The 23,374-nt window shown below is 37.3% G+C and overlaps 5 protein-coding genes across 6 annotated transcripts in view; 3 read left to right on the plus strand and 2 right to left on the minus strand.

Moving 5' to 3' along the window:
* Positions 1-2,170, minus strand: part of LOC106867096 (uncharacterized) — a 10,154-nt gene extending 7,984 nt beyond the window's left edge. The window contains exon 1 of the mRNA XM_089344949.1: positions 1-2,170. This exon is cut by the window's left edge and continues 280 nt beyond it. Coding sequence (XP_089201075.1) covers positions 1-1,222 — 1,222 coding nt within the window. The 5' untranslated portion in view covers positions 1,223-2,170.
* A 159-nt stretch (positions 2,171-2,329) lies between these two features.
* LOC149130401 (uncharacterized) lies at positions 2,330-5,933 on the plus strand. The gene is made up of 2 exons (XM_052977935.2): positions 2,330-2,426; positions 3,481-5,933. The coding sequence occupies exon 2, from the start codon at positions 3,838-3,840 to the stop codon at positions 5,185-5,187; it is 1,350 nt and encodes a 449-aa protein (XP_052833895.1). The 5' UTR covers positions 2,330-2,426; positions 3,481-3,837; the 3' UTR covers positions 5,188-5,933.
* Positions 5,934-7,817: 1,884 nt separating this feature from the next.
* Positions 7,818-10,848, minus strand: LOC106873425 (uncharacterized). Its single transcript, XM_014920781.3, has 2 exons — positions 10,709-10,848; positions 7,818-9,461 (listed from the first exon to the last, which is right to left on the minus strand). The coding sequence occupies exon 2, from the start codon at positions 9,136-9,138 to the stop codon at positions 7,867-7,869; it is 1,272 nt and encodes a 423-aa protein (XP_014776267.2). The 5' UTR covers positions 9,139-9,461; positions 10,709-10,848; the 3' UTR covers positions 7,818-7,866.
* A 269-nt stretch (positions 10,849-11,117) lies between these two features.
* LOC106873442 (uncharacterized) lies at positions 11,118-16,237 on the plus strand. Of its 2 annotated transcripts, none has more exons than XM_014920797.3 (2): positions 11,118-11,254; positions 13,012-16,237. In XM_014920797.3, the coding sequence occupies exon 2, from the start codon at positions 14,068-14,070 to the stop codon at positions 15,442-15,444; it is 1,377 nt and encodes a 458-aa protein (XP_014776283.2). In that variant the 5' UTR covers positions 11,118-11,254; positions 13,012-14,067; the 3' UTR covers positions 15,445-16,237. The 2 variants fall into 2 exon arrangements, with proteins under 2 accessions (XP_014776283.2, XP_014776280.2); XM_014920794.3 differs by having other exon boundaries at positions 11,145-11,281.
* A 1,723-nt stretch (positions 16,238-17,960) lies between these two features.
* On the plus strand, positions 17,961-22,145 carry LOC106873424 (uncharacterized). Its single transcript, XM_052977936.2, has 3 exons — positions 17,961-18,574; positions 18,667-18,856; positions 20,078-22,145. The coding sequence occupies exon 3, from the start codon at positions 20,427-20,429 to the stop codon at positions 21,705-21,707; it is 1,281 nt and encodes a 426-aa protein (XP_052833896.1). The 5' UTR covers positions 17,961-18,574; positions 18,667-18,856; positions 20,078-20,426; the 3' UTR covers positions 21,708-22,145.
* Positions 22,146-23,374: the final 1,229 nt, after the last annotated feature.

The following is a 23,374-nucleotide window of genomic DNA, read 5'->3' on the forward strand; positions in this document are numbered from 1 at the left end:
TAAAAGGCTTGGCTTCTACCGAAGTTTCAGAGTTAAAAGGCTTAGTCTCTACCACAGTTTTACAGTTGAACAGTTTTTCTTTAGCGTGTGTTTGTCTGTGTCTGTTTAGATTACTATTATCCACAAAAGATTTCCCACACACTTCACAGTGATATGGTTTTAATCCAGAATGGCTACGAGTGTGAATAACAAGGCAAGAATTTTGAGTAAACGATTTCCCACATATGTCACAGTGGTATGGTTTTTCTCCAGTGTGTATCCTTCTGTGTCTGATTAAATCACTGTTAGTACCAAATGCTTTCGCACAGACTTCACAATGGAAGTTCTTTTCTCCAGTATGTATTCGTTTGTGTTTTGTTAAGACATTATTAGAGACAAAAGACTTCCAACAGATTTCACAGTGAAACAGTTTTTCTCCAGTGTGACTCCGTTTATGGATTGTAACCTTAGAATTAGTAATAAATGCTTTCCCACATATTTCGCAGGCAAACGGTTTTTCTCCAGAATGTATCCTTTCATGAATGACAAGATTAGCATGATCAAAGAAGGATTTCTCACATATTTCACACTGAAAAAGTTTTTCATCCGTGTGTATTCTTTTATGTCTGTTTAAAACACTACTACAGATGAAAGATTCGCCACACGTTTCACAATGGTACGGTCTTTCTCCCGTGTGAAGTCTTTTGTGTCTTGTTAATTTACAATTTGAGACAAAAGACTTGAAGCATATTTCACAATGATACGGTTTTTCTCCGGTGTGTATTCTCCTATGTTTTGTTAAATTACTGTTGGAGACAAATGATTTATTACATATCTCACAATGAAATAGTTTCTCCCCTGTATGACTACGTATGTGGATAACAAGATGAGAATTCTGAGTGAAAGATTTCTCACATATTTCGCAATGATACGGCTTCTCTCCAGTGTGGATTCTTTGATGGCTTATAAAATAACTGTTATATGCAAAATATTTCCCACATATTTCACAATAGAATGGTTTTTCCTTATTGTGTGCGTCTTTATGTGTGAAGAAATCCTGTTCTGAATTGAATGTTTTCCCACAAATCTCACAGCAATATTCAGGGATAGTTTCATTTGTTGATGCTTGGTTAATAAATACTTCACTCCATAAAGGGTTCTCGTCTCTGTCAATCGATGCTGCTGAATCTACATCGGTAAAATCAGTTGTGGTAGAAGTGTCCAAGTCCTTAACGTCTTCCATATCAATTCTTCTGGAATCTGAGACAAAAATCTATATAATATTTTAAAGTATTATTTCTTACGGTTTAGCTTTTTGGCGAGAATATCATGGGCCTCGGCTTACGAATGCGGAAATTAGGAACTGTAGATTTTCTTTTCTCCAAATTCCACACATATATTTTTGTTGACAAACAGAATTACATTTTCTACATTATCATTACGGCAGTGTAAGGTGAAACAAAATATGTATATGTACACATGTAGATGACTAATAGATGATGTTGATGTGTGTGTGTGTTACTAACAGATCAAGATACTGCACAGAAAGGTTCATGCGTTCTGTTATATTTTCTTTTTCTTTTTGATTCAACGATCAACTGAAAAATCAAGTAAGTTCAGAGAAGTTATTTACTCATTTGCGGAGATAAAAATCCATTTTCCTCTGTCCTGATTTTGTGTAAAAATCAAGGAAAATCCAATTAACGATGTTGGTTGCGAAATGATTAAAAATGATGAAGTGGGTGGATCCCTGACTTCCAAATATGTAACTCACTCTATTTTATCCACAAACATTAACGTTTACCTTAACATGATACAATCACTATACGTAAAAATCATTAGATTAGCTGAATTAATTAATTAGAAGCCAAGCAGGCAGTTTTGGAAGATAAATTTCCCATGTCTGAACATACACCGGTGTCGTAAGTTAAAAATCCCCAACGTAATTTACCGAAAGGAGATATTTAACTCTCTTTTACTCTATTACTTGTTTCAGTCATTTGACTGTGGCCATGCTGGAGCACCGCCTTTAGTCGAGCAAATCGACCCCAGTACTTATTCTTTGTAAGCCTAGTACTTATTCTACCGGTCTCTTTTTGCCGAACCGCTAGGTTACGGGGATGTAAACACACCAGCATCGGTTGTCAAGTGATGGTGGTGGGACAAACACAGACACACACACACACATATATATATATATATATATATATATATATATATATATATATATATATATATATATATATATATATATATATATATACATACATGTATGTGTGTGTATTTTCGTGATGGTCGTTTTATGTTGTTTTGTGAGACTTCGTGCTTTTCTTTGTAAGAGAATGAAAGTCACATGATATGCTTTACTTCCGTTTCCGTTTTCAAATTACATTTGGTGTAATTAAAAATATTTAACTGTAAACAAAGGTTAATACAGCTGTCAATGGGTAAGATATATGATATATATATATATATATTAAAATTAAGGTAAACATCGGTAACTGAAAACCTTTCGATGTTGCTGGTCAGATGTCGATATTTATTTTATAATACTTTTTTTTTTAATATTTATAATATTTTCATTGGAATATAACACGTACTTGCATGATACATATATAATACAAAATCACTTTAAAATCTAAATTCTCTGCTCCAGTACTGATTGTCTGAAATCCCAAAATTAAACAGATTTAATGAAGAACATAACAAATCAACATATTAATTATTACAGACCAGTGCTTCACAACTCAACGTACGATTTAGTTGTCAAGATTCATGTGCAATTAATTGGTTATAATTCCACAATGCACGAAGTATTTTTAACAATTTTTTAATACAATCCTAATGTTTAATTATAATTAGTCATCCTTCGAATGCCTAATTATAAAAATACGGGCATATTTTCACGTATGTTCTCTACCCGATTTTGTTTCCCCATAGCTTCCTGAAAAATGGATAGATTCCGATTATATCGGCATCTTTTGTGAAACAAAATTCTTCCGTGATTGGATAGAGAAGTTTCGGGGAAGTCAGCTTTGTTTCTTCGTAACTTAGCCTCAGGCCAACCAAAGCCTTGTGAGTGGATTTGGTAGACGGAAACTGAAAGAAGCCCGTCGTATATATGTATATATATATATATATATATATGTTTGTGTGTCTGTGTTTGTCCCCCCCAACATCGCTTGATAACCGATGCTGGTGTGTTTACTTCCCCGTAACTTAGCGGTTCGGCAAAAGAGACCGATAGAATAAGTACTAGGCTTACAAAGAATAAGTCCTGGGGTCGATTTGCTCGACTAAAAGGCGGTGCTCCAGCATGGCCGCAGTCAAATGACTGAAACAAGTAAAAGAGTAATGCACTTCACGTTTTAGCTTTCAATTATTCTAATAAAGTGCTTATGTGTATGGTTTTATTTCATAAAACTGTTAAATTTCCTGTGTTGTGTCTCTACTTTTTAAATATCCTCTGTATCTTAAATTCTTGTTTCTTAATTATTTCAGAATATTAAAAACACAAAAGGATCGTTCGCATCAGATACATCATCAATATTGATCACATCCTAAAGACTAAAGGAAAGTGTTATAAAGAAAAAAATATAATTCTATTTATATAAATGTTTGGGGAATTACAGAGAAATATTCTTTAGAACTGATATTCATATCAACATTTGTCTTGTTCACTTCTTGAAAAGTTTACAAACTGGTTTTGCATTTTAATTAATCTTGGATTACAAAGGAGTTTAGATAATCACCAGAAATTGCAGCCCGTGGAAACATAGCAGCACTAATATTTGTTCAGAGTAAAATATTAGAACAAAAAGTAAATCGTCTGTATATTGTAGTAAGGAAAGAAAAATTATGGAATGTGAGTTAAATGAGATCAAGGTTAAATGTGAAACGGAGACTAAAAAGATTGACCTTCCTGATGATATAAAAACTGAGAAAGGAAAACCATCATACCATTGTGATATCTGTGGTAAATCATTTTCTAAAAGGAGCAGCCTAACTAAACACAAGAATATACATACAGGAGAGAAACGATATCACTGTAATATCTGTGGGAAATCGTTCTCTCAAAGTAGCAGTGTAACTAAACATAAGTTTATTCACACTGGAGAGAAACCATATCATTGTGATGTCTGTGATAAGTCATTCTCTCGAAATGGTGCCTTATCTAGGCACAAACGTACTCATACAGGAGAAAAGCCATATCACTGTGATGTCTGTGGTCAATCATTTTCCCAGAGTGATCACTTAACTAGTCACATACGCATTCATACAGGGGAAAAGCCATATTTCTGTGATTTCTGTGGTAAATCATTCTCAGAAAAAAGTACCTTAACTAAACATACACGTATTCATACAGTGGAAAAACCATACCACTGTGATTTCTGTGATAAATCATTCTCTGATGAAGGCCGCTTCACTAAACACATGCACATTCATACAGGAGAGAAACAACATCACTGCGATACCTGTGGTAAATCATTCACTCAAAGAAGTGACTTAAATAGACACAAATACATTCATGCTGAAGAGAAGCCATTTCACTGTGACATCTGTGGGAAGGCTTTCTGTCATAATGGCAATTTAAATAAACACAAATATATTCATACTGGAGAGAAACCATATCACTGTGATATTTGTGGTAAATCATTCTGTGACACTACAGTCTTGACTAGACACAAACGCATTCATACAGGAGAGAAGCCATATCACTGTGATACCTGCGGTAAATCATTCTCTGATGCTACTGTCTTGGAAAGACACAAGACCATTCATACAGGAGAGAAACCATATCACTGTGCTGTCTGTGGTAAATCATTCACTCTGAATGGTAACTTGACTAAACACAAACGTATTCATTCAGAGGTAAAACCATATCGCTGTGATATTTGTGGTAAATCATTCCTTCGAAAGGATCATTTAACTTCCCACATACGCATTCACACAGGTGAGAAACCATTTTATTGTGATGTCTGTGATAAATCATTCTCTCATAAAGGTAGCCTAACTATTCACACAAACACCCATCGGGGAGAGAAACATCTGTGCGATGTGTGTGGTAAACCATTGTCTCATGCTGGTTACTTAACTCAACACAAGCATATTCATGCAGTTGAGAAACCATATCACTGTGATATTTGTGGTAAATCATTCTCTCAAAGAAGAAGTTTAACTAAACATAATCGGACTCATACAGGATGAAAACCATAACAGCAATATCTGTCGAAGAATATATTTACTTGAAGAAGTTTAATTCAACACAATCACAGTCATACAGGATGAAGGTAGGATATATTCACTCAAAGGAGAGGTCGACTTTGCCTTTCATCCATTCAGGGTCGATAAATTGAGTACCTATTCCATACTGGGGTCAATATAATCGACTGACCCCTCCTCAAAAATTTTGGGCTTTCTGCCTAGGGTAGAAAAGAATATTCAGATCACTTCCAGACCTCCATGTCGGCTATCTTTTTCTCAACTCACCTTTGACATTTATGCTCTCCAATACATCAAGCTAATCCTGAAAAAAAAAAGGAGACATCAAATAATGTCAGATTTAGCCCAGACACCTTGTAGTATAACCCTTTGGCATTCAGATTACTGTCAAATGTAACATATTTATTGACATTTGTTTTGGATTACTCATGCATTATCTTGTAGCTCATGATGGTTTGGTTGTTTATTTTTCAAAATGATACTCTCAGATAGGTGTGAGAGGCTGAATCTGGCCAGTGTGAACTTAAAACAAGTAGAATATTTGAGCCAGACATGGTCTGTTTAAGTACTAAAGGGTTATAAAAATCATTTATCAAAGTATCCTTGTATTAGTTGAAGTGGTGTCCTCATCTTGATATTGAATTAAAAGTCCCCCTTGGTACATTGCCCAAAACTTATTACTATACTCCAGATTGCATCTTTTACAATAAATGATTTCTGAAAATCTTCTATGTCTACACTTTTGTTGCTTTTATCCGTATACAAAGAATGTCTTGATTTAACTTTTTACCATGCATTCTGTCAAATATGATGATTATTTATTCACACTGTTTCAAGCTAATTGTGTATTGTCTTGTAGCTTCAGGACTTCAATGAGGATCATCATCGTCATCATTCTTTAACATCCATTTTCCATGGGTCGGACAGTTTGACTTGAGCTGGCAAGCTGCACCAGGTTCCCGTCTGATTTCGCTTGGTTTCTATGGTTGGATGCCCTTCCTCACATCAACCACTTTACAGTGCATGCTGGGTGCTTTTAACATGACACTGGCACAGGATTCTTGCAAGCCAATCTTTTTCACCAAGCGCAGCAGCCTTAACACTTCTGCTGTGCAGGACGTGTCTTCTTGATTACAGCAAGGGGCCGGGTATCTGAGATGCGATTGTTTATTTTTACAAAGACATTGTAGGGTAGGTGTGAGAGGCTAAATCTGGCCAGTTTGAACATAAAACGAGTAGAATACTTGGACTGGATATGGCCGGTTTATATTTCATCTTTTACTTGTTTCTGTCATTAGACTGTGGTCATGGCGGGGCACTGCCTCGCAGAAATTTTTAGCCATACTTTATTCTTTTCCAAACTTGGTACTTATACTGTTAGTCTCTTTTGCTGAAGTTACAGAGACATAAACACCAGCGCCAGTTGTCAAGCAGCGGTGAGGGACAAAGGCACATGCATGCACACACACACACACATATCCGTTGGCTTCTTTTCAGTTTCCAAATCCACTCATAAGGCCTTGGTTGGCCCTAAGGCTATAATAGAAGACTTGCCCAAGGTGCCATGCAGTGGGAAGTAAGGTTTTACTATACAGCCATACCTAGAGATACAGACTGGTTTAATGACATGCAATTGGGAGGCAAGTACATTGTCCATGACTATAATTCAGACGATTAAAGATTGGGCTAGAGGTGAGTGTAGCAAGTGATGAAAATGAGTAGAGGTGTGGTTAATGGTAAATATCAGTATGGATTGGGGAGGGGAGAGACAGAGAAGAGGCCCAGGAAGATGACAAGCAATTGCAGAGTAGGTGTAGGCAATAGCAGCATCATACATCTGTGGGTAAATCAGGAAGTTGAGATGTGACGGTGGAGTAGGTGGGAGGAAAGATCAACTGTGGTGGAGCCAGAAGTATGTGAAGATGGCTACAGTGAGTGGAAGGGATATTGATGGTGGATGTAAGATGGGTATTAGAAAAAACATTAGGTATGGCAGACCTAAAGTTGTAGTTCAAATGGGAGAGAGATTACTGAAGACACAAAAAGATAAAATGTGTAGAAGACATTGGTGCTATGGAAAAAAAAAATTATTTAATTGCAGGGACTGAGCAAGAACCAAACATTTTAATGGACAATATATGCAGGAGAAAAATAAACTTTTGTGCACAACCATTGCCCAAATGTCATATACGATAAACGTCGCCTTTTCAAAACCTAGCCAGGCTCATGGGCTCGGTTTCCCGGTTTCTATGGTGTATGTGTTCCCCCCCAGCTGGACGGGACGCCAGTCCATCGCAGCGTTACTCAAGAAACAGGAAGAAAGTTGGGGCGAAAGAGTACAATAGGGGTCACCACCACCCCCTGCTGGAGCTTCGTGGAGCTTTAGGTGTTTTCGCTCAATAAACACTCACAACGCCCAGTCTGGGAATCGAAACCGCAATCTTATGACCGAGAGTCCGCTGCCCTAACCACTGGTCCATTGCGCCTCCACTCCCATTGTGTGTGTGTGTGTGAAAGTGCTTGTGCCTCCAAACAGAGAGGAGGAATGGCCAAAGGAAATTATCTGTATTCATAAAATTACTACTTATACCAATGAGAAAACACAAACAATTGGATCGGTGAATATGAAGGAATTTATTTAGCACAACTTACATTCTGACATGGTTACTTTTCTGTATGAACACCTATGTGCGTAGTTAAGTGATGTCTTTGCGAGAAGGCTTTCCCACAGATTTCGCAATGATATGGTTTCTCACCTGTATGAATACGTTCATGAGAAGTCAGCTCACCTTTTTGACAGAACGACTTACCACAAACAGAACACTGATACAGCTTCTCACCTGTATGTGTGCGTTTGTGTACTATCAAATTGTTTCTCTGAGAGAACGATTTACCACAGATATCACAGCAATACGGTTTTTCTCCTGTATGAATACGTTGGTGGGAAATTAAGTTGTATTTGCGAGAGAATGATTTGCCACAAGTTTCACAGTGATATGGCTTCTCACCTGTGTGAATACGTTTGTGAGTAGCCAACTCGGTATTCTGAGCAAATGACTTATCACATATATCACAGTGATATGGTTTCTCTCCTGTGTGAATACGTCTATGTACAGTTAAGCCACCGTTATCAGAGAATGATTTACCACAGGCATCACACTGATATGGTTTCTCTCCAGTATGAATACGTTTGTGCCTAGTTAAGGTGTTTCCACAAGAGAATGATTTACCACAGATGTCACAGTGATATGGCTTCTCTCCTGTATGAGTGAGTATGTGTTTAGTTAAATTACTTGTCCCAGAGATCGATTTACCACACACTGAACACTGATACAACTTCTTCCCTGTATGAATGCGTCTGTGCACAATCAGATTGTTTCTTTGGGAGAATGATTTACCACAGGTATCACAACAGTATGGTTTCTCTCCCGTATGAGTGCGTTGGTGATTGATTAAATAGTATTTCTGAGAGAATGATTTACCACAAATATTACAGTGAAATGGCTTCTCTCCTGTATGAATATGGTTGTGCGTCGTGAGATTACCTTTCTGAGAGAATGATTTACCACAGACATCACAGTTGAATGGTTTTTCTTCTGTATGAATTCGCTGGTGATTAATAAGGTGACCCTTTTGATAGAATGATTTATCACAGATATCACACTGATATAGATTGCTACCACTGTGAATACGTTGGTGAGATGTTAAGTTGCCTTTGTGAGAGAATGAGTTACCACAGATATTACAGTGATATGGCTTCTCTCCTGTATGAATACGGCTGTGTGCAGTGAGTCGACATTTTTGAGAAAATGTCTTCTCACAGATATCACATTGGTACGATATTTTACCCATTTCTTTCATCACATCATCAGGAGAATCACTCCTTTGAAAATCTGCATTACATTCAATCTTGTTCTCGCACAATTCATTTTCCATAATTATTCTAGACTCACCACAACATACAGAAGTTTGTTTTTACTGTTAATCCTTAACAAAATACTCATATAATCACTGATTTAAACTTCCATCAACTGTAGTGTTTGTTAATATATGTAGCTGTTACAAACTCCTTTGTAATTAGCAATCCATAGTTAATTAGCATGCAGCTGTATCTTGCTGAATAGTTTCCGGAAAGTAATTAAGAAAAATTTTCCCATTGGTCTGAGTTCAAAAGAGATATTTTAGATTAATTCTAGAAGATTAATATCAACAGGATTATATCAGGTCTAAGTTCTTTGAAGCCAATTTCATTGGATTATCTGAAATAATAAACAAGATAAAGATGATATATAAAATGTCTACAAAGACACATATGCATTACATATTTATATATGAGTGTTGGTGAAAAGTTCCTGGCTTTGGGTAAACGAAAATATAGAAGGATCAATTATGATTTTATTCAATGGATTCACACACTTATTGTAGTAATCCTTCAGTTCTTCTAAGCCCTATAAAAGGATTCAGAAGGTTGGGCCTCCAGCCAGGCCTTTCACGATACTCTTAAAGCCAGGAACTTTTCAGCACTTCCTCATGTATGTATATGTATACACACACACACACATATCTATCTATCTATCTATCTATCTATATATATATATATATATATATATATATATACACACACACACACACGAGGGGATGCTGACAACCGATGTTGGTGTGTTTACGTACCCCGTAACTTAGCTACAGTCGTACCCTGGTGTGATATAATTTTTTTTTCCCCCACGGGTTTCTTCGAATGCATTCAACGTATCTGACCTCCAAACCCACCGCAAACAACTTTTTCCGAAAAGAGGGGACTCGAAGTTTCCCACCAACGGAGTTTTGTTTTTCTTTTCCAGGTTATGTCAGTACTTTCAACGAATGTGAGCACGCCCTGCTACCATGTAACACCTATTTGCGATAAAGGAGCCGCCGATATTTCGCTGTGAAATAATTTTTTGACCCCTATCCCAACTTTCTTCTCCGGAAAAAAGCGACTTGCGGCGGGTGGAGGTCAGATACGTTGAATACACTCGAAAAAAACTCGTGAAAAAAGGTTATTTCACACCGAGGTACGAACGCGTCCTTTACGAAATATTTACCGGGAGAAAATGGATTGGGGCAAAGATGGTGTGTTAAAAATTTTATAAAGCTTTTTCTTTTCCTGTCGTTTTAAAATATCTGATACAAAAAAATAAAAGTTGAAAAATAATCCCAACTAAATTGGAAAAATTCCAACTTACGGGGATAGCTAATTCAAAAGTCCGTCTACATAAATAAATTGGATTTCTTTCGTTCCGGCAGTAAAAACAATCATAAATTTTCAAGACCGTTTCGTGAAACGTTTCCATCGTTATACCAAGTGTGTGATGGGGAAAAAATTTGAAAAATCCCAGCCAAGGCAGAGAAAAATCCAACTTATTGGGCGATATTCCAGCCCCGCTGCCTGAAAGTTCGTTCGCATTTAATACTTTCGTGAATGAAATACTTTTTAATATTTAAAAAAAGAAACTACAATACTTACAGAAATGTTTCATAAAGGAACGTACTATAGTCTGTGTAAAGTAGTAGTAGTAATAATTAGGGATACGACGCATAAAGGATATTGTTATCAAACGTGCTGAGATGGTAACTGGGAAAGGATAAAACAAAACGAGCACCACTCTGATACTGCGCACGCATTACTACTCAGTAAGGGAGGACAACTCATGTTACATCCTCACGTGCTTGGATTTAATTATTATCTCGTTAATTAAAATTTGTGTTGATAATTAAGGTACCCTTGCGTTCGAATATAACATAATGAAAACTATGCAACGATTTCGTTATAGCAATTATTCGACAGACGTTCAAACATTAATGATTTGAAGCGATGACTTTGAAAGAGGAAGTGACGTCAAAGGTGCAGACTATGTCTGTTCGTGGACAAAGAAGAGTGTTCTTTTATGCTTTTTTTTTTCTTTTTGCTGTGGATACTGTAGGTTCGAATCTCGTCTCCGGTAGCCACTACAACCTAAATGTTCCTGCTTGTTTGAGTTACGAAGACGTATTTTCCGTCCTTTTCTTCTTTGTAAGTATCTTGACACCACCTGAAGGAGTAAGTCAAATTTGTTTATTATTTACGTCAAACAACGATCACAAGTACAAGGCCAAAGGGCCACATAGAAACGAAGAATGTCAACAAAAATTGGTACTACGAAAGCAGCGCGGATCCGAACGCGCAGTCGCGCGTCCGCGCTAGCGGCACTATCATGCTATTACCTGTCAGAAGTGAAAGTGCTCACTGCCTGCTAGTGAAGTATCTGTCTGTCTGCCTGTTGCTGGCCTGTCGATTCTTTGGCTACTGACAGCTAATACCATGACTGGCCGGAGCGAGCTATATGTCTGTCTGTCTGTCTGTCTCTCTCTCTATCTATCTATCTATTACTCGAAAGTTCGCGCATCCGCGCTAGCTAGTCGTGAGTAGAAAACACAAATTTAATATAAAAACATATTTCCTGAAATTGCAAATTATTTAAAATATAAAAATATAATTTTCAACAGAGAGAATTTATCAAAATAGAAAACAAATGAAGTTTGAAGTTTAAAAATAACAGGATCGACCACTCACGACTAGCTAGCGCGGACGCGCGAACTTTCGAGTAATAGATAGATAGATAGAGAGAGAGAGAGAGAGACAGACAGACAGAGAGGTAATGGTATAGATATAGAAAGAGAGAGATAGAGAGAGAGAAGGCGAGAGATAACTGACGCGTTTTAAAGGGAGGGGGGAAAGAGAGATAGAGTGATAGAGAGACAGACAGACAGACATATAGCTCGCTCCGGTCAGTCATGGTATTAGCTGTCAGTAGCCAAAGAATCGACAGACCAGCAACAGGCAGGCAGACAGACAGATACTTCACTAGCAGGGAGCACTTTCACTTCTGACAGCTAATAGCATGATAGTGCCGCGCTAGCTAGTCGTGAGTGGTCGATCCTAACTCTAACCCTAAACACGTATTCATTTGCACACGCGGGTTAGGGTTAGGGTTAGGGTTAGGATCGACCACTCAATACTAGCTAGCGCGGACGCGCGACTGCGCGTTCGGATCCGCGCTGCTTTAGTAGTACCCAAAAATTCAAAATTATTGTGATTTATTGTTTATAAAATGTAATATATGTTGTTGTTGGCACTCCGTCACTTACGACGTCGAGGGTTCCAGTCGATCCGATCAACGGAACAGCCTGCTCGTGAAATTAACGTGTAAGTGGCTGAGCACTCCACAGACACGTGTACCCTTAACGTAGTTCTCGGGGATATTCAGCGTGACACAGAGTGACAAGGCTCACTCTTTGAATTACAGGTACAACAGAAACAGGAAGTAAGAGTGAGAGAGAAAGTTGTGGTGGAAGAGTACAGCAGGGTTCGCCACCATCCCCTGCTGGAGCCTCGTGGAGCTTTAGGTGTTTTCGCTCAATAAACACTCACAACGCCCAGTCTTGGAATCGAAACCGCGAGTCCGCTGCCCTAACCACTGAGCCATTGCGCCTCCACAATGTAATATAAGACAGTAATTAATCAGACGAGTATGGTACAGCCTTCCAACTTGCCAGTCCTGGTCCAACTGTCCAACCCATGCCAGCATGGACAATGGACGTTAAATGATGATGTTTCACATAAAGATTGTATGATGTAATTTTATTTACAAACTGAAAAATAAACTTTGATTTTTCCGGTAGAGATTTATAACTGTTGTTTATCAATACAAAAATGTACAAATCGCCCATTGTTGAATATCACTTCTCTAAGCATCTTCTATATTCTGTATTGTTTCTCTCTTATTTCAGAATACCAGATATCCATTGGCGTTGTATGACTGGCACTCCATCGGTTACAACAGCAAGGGTTCCATTCGATGTGATTAATGAAACAGCCTGCTCGTGTAATTCATACACATGTGTCTGAACACTCCACAGACACATATACTCTTAACATAGTACTCAGGGAGATTCAGGGTGACACATACTGTAATAAAGCTGCTCCTTTGAATTACAGGTACAACTCATTCTTATCTGCTGAGTGGCCTGGAGCAACATGAAATTAAGTGTCTTACTCAAGGACACAACACACTGCCAGGAATTGAACTCGTGACCTTATGATTGTGAGCTGAATATCCTAACCACTAAGCCACGTACCTTCACATAAGCATTAAAGAACATTTTTTAACTGGAAATATTTAATTGTAAGGTGTTTGTCATCTTAAAACTGAAGGAAGAGGTTATACAGAAAAGATATAACCCTGTTTATATGTGAGAATTACTGTGAAGCATTTCCTCTGAGTATTAAAAAGATTTCTTAACTTCACTGTCTGGGATGTGTACCTGTTATGATATGGGTATACATGTCTGGTGCAAAATGGCATTACGCAAATAAATAGTTGGTTGTGGTTATCTAAAAATAACCTTTTGCAGAAAAACATATGTTAACACAGAATGCACTCCTTCTGCACTACTTGAATGTAGGTACGATACTCAGTATAGTATTCCCTGTTCAACTACTGACTGTTGAACCAGCACACATCGAACTAACATGGCAAACCAACATGGTCGAACTAACACTGTCACCTACCCACTCCCTTGGCAGTTCATTCAGTTCTTATTTATTGTAGTCAATTAGTCCACTTTCAGTCACGTGGAGGTGTTCGGGCTTCACCAAAAGCAGTACCAGAAGAGGAAACACCCTAACTAAACTTACATCACTAAGGAGTTTGCAGCATCTTCAGATATCGACTACAAATTCAGTTGAGGGGGAAATATGGCAGAACAAATATTTGTTAAAGATGTAATATAAAAAACTTAAGGAAGAAAATTTTCTGAGTATTTTGGTGAGAGAAAATAAAAATAATGGAAAGTGAATTGTGTAAGGACAAGGCTAAATGTGAATCACAGTCTAAAAGGATTGATTTTACAAATGAGATGCCAAATGATACAGGAACAACGTCGTACCAATGTGGTATCTGTAAAATGTCATTTTCAGAGAAAAGTAACTATGTTACTCACAGATGTATTCACAAAGGAAAGAAGCAATATCACTGTGATGTCTGTGGTAAATCATTCTCTCAGAAAAGTAAAGTAACTGAACACAAACATAGTCATATAGGAGAGAAACTATATCGGTGTGATATCTGTGGTAAATCCTTCACTCAGAATAGTACCTTAACTAGACACAAGCGTGTTCATACAGGAGAGAAACCATATCGCTGTGATATCTGTGATCAAGCATTCTCACAATTAACTAATTTAACTAGACACAAACATATTCATACGGGAGAGAGACAATTTCATTGTGATATCTGTGGTAAATCATTTTTTGAAAGTAGTAAATTAACAAAGCACAAATATATTCATACAGGAGAGATGCCATATCATTGTGACATTTGTGGTAAATCATTCTCTGAAAATTGTGAATTAGCAACTCACAAACGTATTCACACAGGAGAGAAACCATATCAGTGTGATATCTGTGATAAAGCATTCTCACAAATAGTAAATTTAACTATTCACAAACGTATTCATACAGGAGAGAAGCCATATCAGTGTGATATCTGTGGTAAATCATTCACTCAAAGTAGTAAAGTAACTGTTCACAAACGTACTCATACAGGAGAGATGCCATATTTCTGCAATATCTGTGGTAAATCTTTCTCTCAAACTGGTGCTTTAACCAGGCATAAACGTGTTCATACAGGGGAGAAACCATATCAGTGTGATATCTGTGGTAAGGCATTCTCTGACAAATGCAGCTTAAATACACACAACTTCATTCATACAGGTGAGAAATCATATCGATGTAATACCTGTGGTAAATCTTTCTCTCAAAAGGATCTCATAATTAAACACAAACTTATTCATATGAAGGAGAAGCCAAGTGACTGTGATATCTGTAGTAAATCATTCTCTACGAAAGATTGCTTAATTAAACATAAACGTATTCACACAGGAGAGAAACCATATCAGTGCGTTATCTGTGACAAAGCATTCTCACAAATAGTAAATTTAACTATTCACAAACGTATTCATACAGGAGAGAAACCATATCAGTGTGATATCTGTGGTAAATCATTCACTCAAAACCATCATGTAACTGAACACAAACGTACTCATACAGGAGAAATGCCATATCACTGCAATATCTGTGGTAAATCTTTCTCTCAAAATGGTACCTTAACCAGACACAAATGTGTTCATACAAGGGAGAAACCATATGAGCGTGACACGTAGGAAATCGTTCTCTGACAAATGCAGCTTAAATACAAACAAATTCATTCATACAGGTGAGAAACTATATCAATGTAATACCTGTGGTAAATCTTTCTCTCAAAAGGATATCATAATTAAACTCAAACTTATTCATATGAGAGAGAAGCCAAGTGACTGTGATGTCTGTGATAAATCATTCTCTACGAAAGATTGCTTAATTAAACATAAACATATTCACACAAGATAAGCCATATCGCTGTGATATCTGTAGTAAATCATTCTCTCAAAATGGCAAAGTTACTATGCATGAATGACATGTTAAAGGCTCCCATACCAGTGACATATTAAAAGCACCTGGTACTCTGTGGAGTGGTCGGCATGAGGAAGGGCATCCTGCTGCAGAAACCAACCAAAACAGACTATGGAACCTGGTACAGCCCCTGGCCTTACCAGTTCCTGTCAAGCCATCCAACATGGAAAATGGACATTAAATGATGATGGTGGTCTTATAGTTGACCCTTGACACGGAGATGGTTGGTAATAACTCCTTGTTGATGATGCTCCAGATTTACTGAATAAACTCAACTTTTCTGACAATGTCTGACTATCAAGAATGTAATTTAGCAATCCTTCAGTATTTTTCTATAGAATGTCAGTATGAGGAGATGATGTTATTCATCCTCTTTTTCAGCCTAGCCTTTTTATCTATGTCATGTACTCTTTTTTTTTTCTTTTTTGGTACTCAGTACTTAATTAAAGAGTCACCAGTAGATTCTTTTGTATTAAATAATTGTGATAAAATATTACAAATAAAGTTGTTGTTTTTTTCCGAGCGAGATCGTTGCCAGTGCCGATGGACTGGCTCCTGTGCAGGTGGCACGTAAAATACACCATTTCGAATGTGGCCGTCACCAGCATTGCTTGATTGGCACGTAAAACACCCACTACACTCTCAGAGTGGTTGGCGTTAGGAAGGGCATCCAGCTGTAGAAACTCTACCAGATCAGATTGGAGCCTGGTGTAGCCTTCGGGCTCCACCAGTCCTCAGTCAAATCGTCCAACCCATGCTAGCGTGGAAAGCGGAAATTAAACGACAATTATGACTGGTGGGGCATAGATTTTTCTGAAAATTTATAGTAGGGCCCGAGGGAAAATAGGTTGGGAAACACTGGTGTAGACCAAAAGATTCATAAGAGCTATGACCATGGAAATATTTAGAGAAAAGGTATAACATACATACATTTTGACACTGAGCCAAGGGTAACCTCAAAACACTGAACCTTTTGGATTAGCTGAGATACTTAGTGCCTTGCTGTACTCAAGAAGACCCGTCCTCCTCAGCAGAAGTGTTAAGGCTTCATCCTCTGGTGAAAAGGACTGACCTGCAAGAGTCCTATGCTGGTGCCATGTAAAAAGCACTCATGTTAGTGCCACTTACTACACATTGTAAAGCAGTTGGTGTTAGGAAGAACATCGAGCCATATAATCCAAGCTAAATCAAACTGGAAACTAATGCAGCTTCTCAGCTCTGGTCAAACCATTCGACCCATGCCAGCATGGAAAACCAACGTTAAAGGATGATGATAATGATGAATTAGAAGAGCCAGCATGCTAACAACCTGAATTCGTGGTCCTTCTGTTGGATCAGCATGAATTATTCCATGCGTTCTCCCCATTCCTCAGCCTCTCATACCATTTTCTTTGTTCCATATTGATAGTGGTATGCCTTCATCATTCTGAATACACTTCACACCAATGCTATCTCAGTTATTTCTGATTCTTCCATTCCAATACACATAGAAATCCCTTCCTTTTTCCTTAATCTTTAACCCTTTCGTTACTGCATTTATTTTGAGATGCTCTGTTTCTTTCAATTACTTTAAATATAACAAAGAATTTAGTAAAATAACTTAGTTATCATTCAGCTAGTGTTAGGAACATAAATTGTGACTAAGCTTTGGTGGAAGATTTTAATTCAAAACTTACGGAAACAAGACATTTGTACTACAAAGACAGAGGCGGTTTCAGCCAGATTTATATTAAAAAGGTTAAAAATATCATGGTGACTTTAACTTTTTTGTTACTATATTTCTGCTGCGATGCTCTGTGTTTCTCTCAGTTAATTTTCGATATAACAAAGAATTTAGTAAAGTAACTTAGTTATCATTAAGCTGGTGTTAGGAACATAATTTGTGACTAAGCTTTGGTGGAAGATTTTCATTCAAAACTTGTGAAAACAAGACATTTGTACAACAGAACCAGATGCGGTTTCAGTGAGGTTGGTATCAAAAGAGTTAAGAATTGTTTCTCTATTATATATTTTAACCTTTTTGTTACCATATTTCTGTTGAGATGTTCTGTATTTCTTTCAATTCATTTTAAATATAACAAAGAATTAAGTTGTCATTAAGCTAGTGTTAGGAACATAAATTGTGACTAAGGTTTGGTGGAAGATTTTTTTTTTTTTTTAGAATCGGAATCCACATAGCCGAAAACGTGGGTTTCTGTAAAAAAAAAAAAATTAAGTAGGAGGAGGGAGGGGGTTACGTCTCCGCCATAGCTTTTATCACCATCACTGGCAGAAAGATGGTACCAGGTTGGTTGAATTTGGTACGCAGGATAACAGAATCGGACGGACACATCTAAACTAAAATTAATTATGCTGCATTACTCCGATTTCACTAATTGAATACGCTGCTTGGCACTCATTTTATAAATTAGTTACGCGGCTTTTCTCCCATTTTAGTAATTAATTACATGATATTGGCCTTAGCCATAAGGCTTGAGAAGTATTTGTTAGTAATTATTTACGCCGCTTTACACTCATTTGACAACGATTTACTTTATATAAAATGTAATCGACGATCGTATGTTTTCCAAAATAACAGATCGACATTTCAGTTTGCAAGTTAACTAAAAACTCATTCCCTAATTTATTTATTTCGATGTTATCCCCGACCTACAGAACGATTACCTGTGTGTGTGTCCGTGTATGTGTGTGTGAAATATGTTAGTAGTGCGTCACGCATGAATTTGTAGGAATTAACAAAACTGCGTGGAAGCCGCAAAAATAAATTGGGTATCCTGCGAAAGCGGAACGAATACGAACATGTTTTGAAAGTCAGTTATTAAAGAATCTGTCTTATAATCCGTTAGTACTTTCCTTTTTTTTTTTATTTATATTAGCTAAAAACATTAACTGTATTAATAGTAACGCTTTTGGTTTTAACTTTCGTGATGCAGAGAATGTTGCAACGGGAAGTTAAAGTGGAAGCGATATCAGGTGAAGAAGCGGGAGACTAGCGTGACCTCAATTTTGAACGGTCAGCCGACGAGAAAAGTGGAAACATCGACTGTAACAACTGAGTGTATAATAATAATCATATTTTAATATTACCCGGTTATTTATCGTCACTGGTTACATCTGAAAACGGTAAGTTGGTTAAGGTTTGCTTTAAAACTGTAATAATAATAATAATTCGGGCGGAGGTAAAGAATACGTACACCACCCGTTTGCAGCGTAACAAAAACTCTGATCCAAAACACCGAGTGTACGTATTATTTATTTTCGCCAATAATTCTTTCTACCATAGGCACAAGGTCTTATATCTTGGTGAGGGTTGGGGCTATTTGTTTACATCGACTCCAGTTATCAACTGGTACGCTTGTGTAGTTAAAAAAAAAACCATTTGAAAATTCCCCGTTAAACGGAGAAAATCCAACCTATGTGGGTGGGACCTCTGCCGTTATTTGATCGACCCCGACGGAATGTGAACTCTGAGCATAAAGACGGACGAAATGCCTTTTCGCATTTTGTCCGGCGTGCTAACTATTCTTACAGCTCCCCCACCTTATCTGTGTGGCTAGTAATGAAACAAAAACGTGGAGAAATACAAAAATAGACTGAAGAAGCTGAACAAATATGTAAATACTTATCAATCAATAAATAAATCATCTGTTTATAGACCCATTAGCAGTTTATATTTATTGATTAAAAGATTTAACTTTATTGATGAAAATTACTTTTGGTTTAGCTTTTGTCGTATAGAGGGTGTTGTACTGGAAAGTAAAAAGGGATGTGATGTTTGATGAGGAAGGTGAAGATTAGTTTGACCTCATTTTGGACGAGAAGAGAGACATAAGGACATGATGGGTGAATAAATAACTGGTAGTAATTATGTTAATGTGCCCCTCTTTGTCGGGCGCTCGTTCACTGATTGCATCTGAAAACGCTAAATTGACAAAGATTTATTTTAAGGTTGTAACAATAATAATAATCCTTTCTATTGGAAACAAAAGGCCTCAAATTTTTGGGGAAGGGATCAAGAGAAAGTTGTGGTGAAAGAGTACACCAGGGTTCGCCACCATCCCCTGCCGGAGCCTCGTGCAGCTTTAGTTGATTTCGTTCAATAAACACTTTCAACGCCCTGTCTGGGAATCGAAACCGCGAGTCCGCTGCCCTGACCACTGGGCCATTGCGCCTCCACAATAAATGATGATAAAGGCTGCAAAATAATCATCATTATATGGATGTCAAATGGTGAAATAAATATATTCGTCTTTCATTCTTTATATATATTTATATACATGTATAAAATGTGTGTGTGTATACATTTTATGTAGCCTCTATATCTTAAACTGTTCATCTTTTCAGATTATCTGCTGTCGTTGGCATGAAAGCATTGTGTACATTGGATTATATCACCAATAGTTATCAACTCACAACAACAAAAGAGAAGATAAAATTCTGTCAATATAAACCTGTGACAGGATTACTGTAAAATAATTCGGAACTAAGACAAATGGCAACAATTGTTTTAATTACTGCCTGAAATATCTGCAAGATGATTTTGCTAATTAAATATGAATTACCAATACTGCAGCGTTTATAACAGCTCTACTGAAAGATCACAGTTGGTGGAAGTATAGCTGTAGAAATAAAAATATTTATAAGGAATCCTCTCAAAGGAAACAAAAGAGAATATTGTCATAGAAGAAGAATTATGGCAAATGTATTTTGTGAGGAGAAGGATACATTTAAAATGCTATCTGAAAGTTCTGATTCTCTGGACAGTAAAAAAAAGGAAACCAAAAAAATAACATACCAGTGTCAAATCTGTAACAAGATATTTTCTAAAAAATATAGACTCAGTTTGCACACCCGTACTCATACAGGGGAAAAGCCATACAGCTGTGATATGTGTGGTAAATCTTTCTCTGTAAAAGGGAACCTCACGATACACAAACGTTTTCATACGGGCGAGAAACCACATGACTGTGTTATCTGTGGTAAATCATTCTCCCATGTTAGTCACTTGAGTCGACACAAACGTATTCACACAGGTGAGAAACCATATCACTGTGGTATCTGTGGCGAATCATTCTCACAGAAATACCAGTTGAATGTGCACATGCATAATCATACTGGAGAGAAACCATATCACTGTGATATCTGCGGAAAATCATTCTCCCAAAAACAAACTTTAACTGCGCACAAACGTGTTCATACGGGAGAGAAACCATACGATTGTGATATCTGTGGTAAATCATTCTCTGTGAAGTTTAATCTCACTGTACACAGACGTTTTCATACAGGAGAAAAACCATATGACTGTGAGATCTGTGGTAAAACATTTTCTCATATTAGTCACTTAAGTAAACACAAAAGTGTTCATACAGGTGAGAGACAATATCACTGTGAAATCTGTGGTAATTCATTCTCTCGTAGGCAGCGGTTAATTGAACACAGACATATTCATACTGGAGAGAAACCATATCACTGTGATGTCTGTGGTAAATCTTTCTCTCAGAATGGTAACTTAGCTACTCATAAGCGTATTCATACTGGTGTGAATCCATATCACTGTGATATCTGTGGTAAATCGTTGTCGACAAGAACATATGTGACTGTGCACAAACGCATTCATACAGGTGAGAAGCCATTCCAGTGTGATACCTGTGGCAAATCGTTCACTCAAAATGGCGAGTTAGTCTCTCACAAACGTATTCATACAGGTGAGAGGCCATATCACTGCGAGATCTGTGATAAATCATTCTCTCAAAGGCATCACTTAACTAAACACAAACGTATTCATACAGGAGAGAAACCATATCACTGTGAAATCTGTGGTAAATCATTCTCTGGAGCAAGTAACTTAACTAAACACAAACTTACTCATACAGGAGAGAAACCATATCATTGTGATATTTGTGGTAAATCATGCTCTGAGGAAAATAACTTAGCTGATCACAAATGCATTCACACATTAGAGAAACCATATTGATTTCTGTGGTAAATCATTCTCACAGAAAGACCACTTAACTACACTTGTTGGGATTCATACAGAAAAGTAGGTATATCAGGTTGTGTTAAGTGAAGTCCTTCCTATTTGTCAGTCAAATAGTTTTGTTTTTCTTATTGGCAATGGATAATAGTTTTATAAATATTGCTATGCCACATGCAGCCCTCTGGTACCACCACGGGTTCCAACACAAACAGCCAGCAGTTTGCTAGCCCATAGATATATACATGACGGGCTTCTTTTAGTTTTCATCTACCAAATCCACTCACAAGGCTATAGTAAAAGACACTTGCCTAAGATGCCACACAGTGGGACTGAACCCAGAAGCATGTGATTAGGAAGCTGCACCTGCACCTATATTTAGAAAATAAATTCCATAAAATCTTAAAATAAAATACTTTCTGAAAAATTGCAAATAAATGTTTTACACTTGTTTTCTTGTTTTCTTTTTGCGCCCTTTTAAAGCCTAGCCAGACTCATGGGCCCGGTTTCTATGGCGTATGTGTTCCCCCCCAGCTGGAAGGGACACCAGTCCATCGCAGCGTTACTCAAGAAACAGGAAGAAAGAGTGAGAGAAAGTTGGGGCGAAAGAACACAACAGGGGTCGCCAGCACCCCTTGCTGGAGCCTCGTGGAGCTTTAAGTGTTTTCGCTCAATAAACACACACAATGCCCGGCCTGGGAATCGAAACCGCGGCCCTCCGACTGCGAGTCCGTTGTCCTAACCACTGGGCCATTGCGCCTTCACTCTTTCACTTTATGCTGACATGAAATGTACATTTCCACCCACAAAAATAAATAAATAAACTTGACAGCTGTTTGGTTCGTTGACGTTTTTCAGAGTGAAAATGAAACATCGTCAAAATTTTTTGGATTCATTTATTTTTCGTTTGAGTAATAAAAATGGTTTCGAAAAAGATCCCATGTATCGTAGTGAAAGAAACAAAATTCATAAGTACAGTGTTGAATATGGTTTCACAATGGAAAAAAAAAAAGGTTAACAGTGATTTCGCTGGGGGGTTTTTTTTGTTTTGTTTTTTTCCATAGCACATCTCTTGGATCTTGTTCAAAACGGGGGCACCAGTATTTTCTTAACGAAACACTTTGAAACTTGGGACACTGGTTTTTTCTGTTCTATAACACAAAATAGATAAGTATACGAAGTTTGAAAGTCTTTCGGTACCAAAAACACTACATGAAACATAAATGAAAACTGGTGCCCCCGTTTTGAACAAGATCCCATCTCTTTAAAAACCTTTTTCTATTACTCAAACGAAAAATAAATGTATCTAAAAATTTTTTTTTTTAAACTTTTTTCCTTTGCACTCAAACAGAAATTGAATTTATGAATTTCTTTCTCTTCGGAAAAAACAAATTTCTTTATAATCGTAATCTATGCTGTTTGAAAGGTATTTATATAAAATTTCACTAAAGGATGGGTAATCTGTTTGTAACGAAAGATTACCAAAGATATCCATTTTCTTAAAAGTTACGAGGGGAAAAAATCGGATCTTGCGAATTTTCTGAGTTTTTTCCTCACCCCCGGTTTGCTGGCGCAAATTTTGGTTTTCATACGCGTGTAATATACATTTTTTTTAAAACACCTATCACACTTGCTTTTTTTTTATTTTCATGGCCGGGAGTGAAAGT

This window comes from Octopus bimaculoides, chromosome 29, assembly GCF_046866305.1.
Source record: "Octopus bimaculoides isolate indiv1 chromosome 29, ASM4686630v1, whole genome shotgun sequence".
Taxonomy (NCBI): Eukaryota; Metazoa; Mollusca; class Cephalopoda; order Octopoda; family Octopodidae; genus Octopus; species Octopus bimaculoides.

What these genes read in the sequence shown, in the direction of transcription:
- LOC106873425 (XM_014920781.3), bottom strand. Translation starts at nt 9,138, where the DNA reads ATGGAAAATGAATTGTGCGAGAACAAGATTGAATGTAATGCAGATTTT.
- LOC149130401 (XM_052977935.2), top strand. Translation starts at nt 3,838, where the DNA reads ATGGAATGTGAGTTAAATGAGATCAAGGTTAAATGTGAAACGGAGACT.
- LOC106873424 (XM_052977936.2), top strand. Translation starts at nt 20,427, where the DNA reads ATGGCAAATGTATTTTGTGAGGAGAAGGATACATTTAAAATGCTATCT.
- LOC106873442 (XM_014920797.3), top strand. Translation starts at nt 14,068, where the DNA reads ATGGAAAGTGAATTGTGTAAGGACAAGGCTAAATGTGAATCACAGTCT.